Source organism: Myotis brandtii, unplaced genomic scaffold (assembly GCF_000412655.1).
Source record: "Myotis brandtii unplaced genomic scaffold, ASM41265v1 scaffold207, whole genome shotgun sequence".
Classification (NCBI taxonomy): Eukaryota; Metazoa; Chordata; class Mammalia; order Chiroptera; family Vespertilionidae; genus Myotis; species Myotis brandtii.
Genome location: NW_005357736.1, coordinates 1,391,689 through 1,398,290, shown reverse-complemented (window position 1 = coordinate 1,398,290; position 6,602 = coordinate 1,391,689). Strand labels below are relative to the sequence as shown.

General features: G+C 64.8%; 1 protein-coding gene across 1 annotated transcript in view; it reads left to right on the top strand.

Moving 5' to 3' along the window:
- CACNA2D2 (calcium channel, voltage-dependent, alpha 2/delta subunit 2) overlaps positions 1-6,602 on the top strand; it is a 103,183-nt gene that overhangs the window by 92,678 nt on the left and 3,903 nt on the right. The window contains exons 20-27 of the mRNA XM_014539004.1: positions 3,178-3,238; positions 5,039-5,136; positions 5,324-5,414; positions 5,505-5,567; positions 5,713-5,816; positions 6,061-6,159; positions 6,261-6,349; positions 6,537-6,584. Of these exons, the coding sequence (XP_014394490.1) occupies positions 3,178-3,238; positions 5,039-5,136; positions 5,324-5,414; positions 5,505-5,567; positions 5,713-5,816; positions 6,061-6,159; positions 6,261-6,349; positions 6,537-6,584 (653 nt within the window). The remainder of the gene's footprint in view (positions 1-3,177; positions 3,239-5,038; positions 5,137-5,323; positions 5,415-5,504; positions 5,568-5,712; positions 5,817-6,060; positions 6,160-6,260; positions 6,350-6,536; positions 6,585-6,602) is intronic.

Sequence of the window (6,602 nt, the reverse complement as noted above, 5' to 3'; positions counted from 1 at the left end):
GCGTAGCCAGCTGCCTGCAGCCAGGAGGCCCCTCCCGCCCCGTCTGCCTGTCCCCAGGCGCCCGCAGGCTGGGCACCAGCCCGGAAAGTCTGTGGACCCTGCATGCTTGCCTTTGCTCAGATTCGGTTCCAGAGCATTCTCTCATGGCTTCCGTTGAGGTTCTGTTTTTGGTTTCTCCTACTCCGTGTCTTCCCTCCTTGGCCTGCCCCCTCCCCCGCGCACCCCTGGGGTGCATTCCTGGAGAACACACTCCTCTCACCCCCTTCTTCTCCCTGCAGCTCTCACCCCCCGGGCGCCAACCCCGGGTCTCCCCCCTCGCCCCTCTGCTGTTTCCCCATCATCCTCACTCACCTTGCTCCTCATCTTCTTTCTCCCTCCCTCTCCCCCTGTTTCCTTCCTTCTCCCCTTCCTTCTCTTTCCCCTCCCTCACCCCCACCTTCTCTCCCTCCCTCCCTTCCCTCCCTTTCTGCTCACTCCTCCCTCCCTCCCTCCCTCCCTCCCTCTCCCACTCTCTGCCTGTGGCTCACCCCTGCATGTCCCACCCACCCTGGGCCTCCCGGAGCCTGTGGCCCCGCCTGCCCACCACCGAGGTCACGGGGAGGGAGGCTGGGGCTCCGGCCCCCTCGGGCGATCCCCGCCTGCCTGGCCCACTGGGGCGCATCTCCTTTGAGTTTTCTCGCTCTCTCTTTCTCTCTCATGTCGTTTTTTGCAAGAAGTTTCCTTTCGGTATGATGATAAGACACAATATTTTCATTCAAACAGCCATTGAATAAAATATTGTTTGTGCCCCTCCCCTTCCCCTCCCCCTTTTCGTTTGTTTTTGTGTTTGTGTTGTTTTGTTTTCCTCGCTTTCTCTCTTGGTGGACTGCTGCTTGCCCCCCTCCCTGCCCAGGACCGGCCACACCCCTGCTCTCCAGGGCCCCCTCCCAGCATCCCCCTGGCTCCCCCAGTTCTTGCCTTTCCTCCGATCCCTACTAGAGCCAGCGGCCCCCTCCCCGGCCCTACCTGCAGGGCGGTTCTCCAAGGTGTTCTGAGAGCTCAGGCCCCCTCTCACCCTCCTGGCTCCCTCTGGGCCGGTCCCGCCCCCCTTCTCTGTCCCTCGAAGACAACTCAACAGTGGGGACAGGGCTCGATGCCTCTGCACCACCCCCACCCGGCAGTGCAGGGCCAGAGACGCAGGGGGCAGATCAGTCCTCACAGGGACTGTGTGACGCTCACGGGAAAGGGCCGGCCACACCGGCTTCCTGGGCAAGCTCTTCCCTGACCGCCAGCGCTGACTGCAGGGGAGCCGGAGGCTCTGAGGCCGGTGGACCAGGCCACCCTGGGCGCTGGCCATGGTGCTGAAACCCAGAGCCGCGGCTCAGGCCACCAGCCCAGCCCTGCGCTGGGTGCTCGCTGCCCCTGGGGAGGTGGGCGGGCTGGAGAAGAAGTCCAGTGAAGGCAGACGCAGGGTGGTGCGCCTGACCGCGGGAGGAAGGGGATCTGTCTGGACCCCAAGGGCCAGCAGAAGAGCTGGGAGGGATCCGGCTGGATGTGAAGAGCAGGGTCTGGCGCTCAGAGGTGCCCAGGCCAGACTCCCGGGAAAGGAAGGCAGTGAACGTGCGGGCCTGGTGAGAATGAGCGGGGAGAGCAGCAGGCCAGGGACTGCCACTGTGCAGACACACTCCCCCCCCCCCCCCCCGCAGGGAACCCCTGGGCAGAGAGGAGGTCCTGTCCTCCGTCCCCAGGGCCGGGAAGCCCTAGTCCAGCGAAGGGAATACAGCTGCCCCCGCGAGCCCGGGTGGGGGTGAGGGACAGGCCCCACTTCCACTGGCTTGAGTTGTCTTTTCTCCCCTCTGCACCCCTCCCAGGGACCCCAGAACTGCAGGGCCCTGGTAACAGTGACAACCATAGCACAGCCTCCCTTCCTGCTCCCCACCTCCTTTTTCTTTCTCCTCCTCCTCTCCTCCCCACCCCTGCCCTGTCGGCTTGTGTCCAAACCCTGCCTCCCAGTCCTATCAGAAAGCAACAGTCCAACCAGTGACTGCCCAGCCCCCCAGGCACCCCAAGTCCCCCTTCCCTGGAATCTTGCAGTGCATTGTGGGAGTATTGGGGAACAGGGAAGACCCCTCCTCTGCAAAAGCCAAGCCCTGGGGTGACTGAGAGGTTGGAATCTGGGTGTGAGGATGGCAAGGGGGACCCTCTGCCCAGAGCAAGGTGGCCAGTCCCACTCGGCCGGTCCCAGACGCCCACAAACCCACGCAGGGACAGCGGCATGCACACACACAAGCTCATGTCACTCACGCCTGCACGGGCCCCATTGGTGGATCCCTCACCAGCACCCCATGCCTGCTCTGAGCCCACACAGGTCCTAGGAAGGGGGAGACACCCCCCTCCCCCCCGCCCTCATGCTCCCAGCCCAAGAGGGCAGGTGTGCAGATTCAAGCAACCCTCCCGTCCCCTCCCAGCCCCCCGACTCTCCCCCCGCAGCGTGGGAACTTTCCCGGGTACCTCAAGGTCTCCCCTCCCCCAGCTCCTACCCTAGGGAGGACCGCCAGCCCCCACAATGCACTGCAGCCCACCCCGGCTGCCCACACTGTCTCTGGTTGGACTGTCTGTGCCGTGAGAAACCCCCTCGGTTTGGCCATGTTGATGCCTGACACAGAACAAAAGCAAGACCTACCAAAACGCAAAGAGCTGCAGCAAAGAGAGATACGGATCTGCAGCCAAAGCCACTCCCGCCCTCAGAGTCTCTGTGGAGGCGAAGGGAGACAGCATGTGGTTTTTCCATTATGGACGCGATACGCGCGAGACTGGCGCCCCCAGACCATGCATATATATAGCAGTGTGTGTATATATATGTGCGTGTGTGTGTCCGTGTATATGTGCTATACAGCCGTATGGAAGCATATACAGCCGCGCCAAGGGACTCACTGCCCACAGAGGACCGGGCCCGGGCAACATATTGGCTATAACTGCCCTCCTGCGATGCTGTGGTCTCCACAGGCTCCACCCTCCCCACCCCACCCTTTCTCTCTGGCTCGAACTTGAACATGGAAGTGGCGGGTTCCCTCTTTGCTAGTGTCTCCCCCTCCCTGAAGCCACCCCCCCGCCCTGTCCCTCCAGCCCCTTGAGCTCTGAGCCCCCTGGCCTCCCACCTCCCCAGCCCCCGCCGGATAACCCCCGTTTCTGTTGCAGATTTTGAGTTCCTGCTCCCCAGCAGCTTTGAGTCTGAAGGACATGTTTTCATTGCTCCCAGGTAGCTTGCGTGTGGCCTTGCTGAGGCGTCCTCCCCACCCCGGCCCGCCCCCTGCACTGCTGCCTGGAGCTCTGTGTGTCTGTGTCCTGTGCACTGTCGCCCCCTCCCCGTGCATAGCCCCGTATGTGCGCCACGTGCATACCCGGGCCATGTAGCTGAACCAGGCAGCGGTGCCGGCTGCCCCGGCTCCCCTCCCAGCAGGCCTGGCGCGGAGGGCTCTGCACCCTCTGCCCACTTCCCTACCCTCCCAGGCAACCAGGAGTCCTCTGTGCCCCGGGCTGGCTGGGCAGCTGCTGCTCTGGTTTGCGGTGCCTCCCCCCGCCCCGCCCTGCACCCCATCCTTGTCCTGTGTCAGTCAGTGTTTGTGTGGGTCTGAGGACGAGCCAGCCAGAGCCCCGTCGGCAGAGCCGAGTGTAGGTGTGGTGGCTCTCGGAGGACAGGGTGGAAGAGGGGCCGGGGGCTTGGAGGACAAGTGAGGGGTCAGGCCTGGACCACCCCTCGAGTGCGCTCAGCGTGCACACACATCCTGGGGGCGCACCCTGCCTGCGGCCGACACCTGCAGGAGCCAGGGGGCTCCAGGTGGTCACGCCCTCCCCTGCGACCCAGGCTCTGGAGGGGGCAGGTGGGTGCAGCTAAGAGACCCGGGGCACCCCGGGCACCACGCCGGGCTCTGGACACTCCTAACCTCGTGTGTGCACGTGCGCGCATGCACCCACACGGTTCTCCGACGGGTAGCTGCGTGTGTGTGTGTGTGTGTGTGTGAGTCCCTGTGGGTGTCTGTAAGCGCCTGGTAGCTGTGGGTGGCTGTGCGCAGCAGCCACTGGAAATGTGTGGAAAGGCCCGCGTGACCCTCAGGGAGCTCTTTGAGGACAGGGACTGTGTCTGTTTTTGTCACCTGTGTCTTTGGCTCGGGTGAGCTCGATAAATACGTGTTGGGTGAGTGAAGAATGTAACCCACAAACAGAAAGGCACACACGGGGCTGCAGGGGCACGCACCTCAGGCCTCGCTGATGGGCTGTCACTCTGGGAATGTCAGGTGTGGCCTCTACACCCGGTGGGGAAGCTGTGCACGGCCCCAGGGGCCCTGGACCAGGGAGCAGGGGGCTGAGACCCGGCCCGGTGCCCTCACCAAGCTGTGGGCCCCAGCAGGGCCCGAGAAGCAGCACCCTGTAAAGTTCCCAGCTCGCTGCTGCCTGCAGGCCAGCGGGGAGGGAGATCTCTGAGGCCGGGGTGGGAGTAGGACCTGGGCAGGAGAAACGGACTTCCTGGGAGCGGAGCCTAAACAGGCCACACGCCCGCAGCCCCACCCTGGGCCCCTGCGAGGGGCCTGTTCACCTGCTGTGATTAGGAAACCAGCTCCGGGAGCTGGGTGAGGGGCCCGAGGCGAGGCGCGCAGCCAGGAAGCGCAGGGTCAGGTCTCAGAGTCGGCAGCAGCGGTGCTGGGACCGCCCACCTGGTGCTCTCGGACCAGGACAGCACACAGGTGGGGAGCCACCGGAGGGCCTCCTCGTGCTCCATCCGGGTCCAGATACGCAGGAGAGGTGGGAGGCTCTGCAGGGCCATGTCCAGGAGCGAGAACCTTCCAGGATGGAGGAAGTAGACCCCCATTCTGTCAGCTCTGCCCCCCCTCAGACCCGGGAGCCCGCCAGGCCCGGAGCGGCTGCAGCCTGTAAGAACACACCTGCCCGCCCGGAGGCCTGGCTGACCGGCAAATGACCTGGAAGACCTGCTGGGAAGCCTCGACCCCCTGCCCTGTCCAGCCCCCCAAGCCCACTCCTCTTGCCCCCCCTCTGCCCCCAGAGAGTATTGCAAGGACCTGAATGCCTCCGACAACAACACCGAGTTCCTGAAAAACTTCATCGAGCTCATGGAGAAAGTGACTCCGGACTCCAAGCAGTGTGAGTGCGGATGGGGCAGCCCCGGGAGCGGGAGCCGGAACCGGCAGGTGTGGGAGATGCAGGCCTAAGCCAAGGGCCAGGCCGGGCCAGGGCATGGGGAAGGCTCCCATTAGAGCCTTGAGGGGAGGGGGTCCGTGGGCAGGGAGCCATGAAAAGCTGCCCCCCAACCCCTGCCCTCCCCTTTCAGGCAACAACTTCCTTCTGCACAACCTGATCTTGGACACGGGCATCACCCAGCAGCTGGTGGAGCGCGTGTGGCGGGACCAGGATCTCAACACGTAGGCACCGCCCGGGCTGTGGGGGCAGGAGGCCGGGATGGGCCGCGTGAAGGCAGCCTGTGACCTCACCTCCCTGCCGCCTGCCCCCAGGTACAGCCTTCTGGCCGTGTTTGCTGCCACCGATGGCGGCATCACCCGGGTGTTCCCCAACAAGTAAGTGACCTACCCCACTCCCCGACACCCTGCCCTCGCCTGGGACCCCGCCTCCGTCCTGCCGCCCAGAGGCCTGGGCACCTGCTGAGACCGCTGTCCCCCATAAGCCACCCTTCCACCCACCTCTGCCTTCCTGGGTGACCAGGGCAGCTGAAGACTGGACAGAGAACCCGGAGCCCTTCAATGCCAGTTTCTACCGCCGCAGCCTGGACAACCGCGGATACGTCTTCAGGCCCCCACACCAGGAGGGTGCGTGTCCCCCGGGTGCGCAGCAGCAGGGAGCTGAGGCCACGCTGTGTGCTCCTCCAGGCAGGGCTCTCCTCTCCGAGGCTCCTCCCAAACACGAGGCAGGCTGAGATGGGCGCTGAGGTGGGCGGATGAGGAGAGAGGGCGGGGCTGTGCTGACCACTGCCCTGGGTGCTGGGTGCTTAGGGCTGGGGTAAGCGTTGGCTGGGCTCCAGGACCAGCCCCCACCCCTGACTGCCTCGCCCAGCCCTGCTCAGGCCTCTGGAGCTGGAGAATGACACGGTGGGCATCCTGGTCAGCACCGCTGTGGAGTTCAGTCTGGGCGGACGCACCCTGAGACCAGCAGGTCAGTGCCCGCGGCGGGAGCAGGGAGGGGCCCACAGTGGGCAGGGTGCTGCCGAGGCCGGCAGACAGGCAGGCACTGATGGCCCTTGCTCTCCCCCCCAGTGGTGGGTGTTAAGCTGGATCTAGAGGCCTGGGCTGAGAAGTTCAAGGTGCTAGCCAGCAACCGTACCCACCAGGACCAGCCTCAGAAGGTACTTGGGCAGGGTTGGGGGCCGTAGCCCAGCAGCACCCGTTCTGGAGCCCCAGTCCTCCCTCTCAGTGTCTCCGGTGCCTGTGGGAGGCAGGGGCTGGTGCAGATGCCTGGGGACCCCAGGGGTGGAGGGTGCTGGGAGGGGGAGACTGGTGGACACCTTACAGTCCTTGCTCTCTGCCCAGCAGTGCGGCCCCAGCACCCACTGTGAGATGGACTGCGAGGTTAACAATGAGGTGGGTGCGCCCTGGACT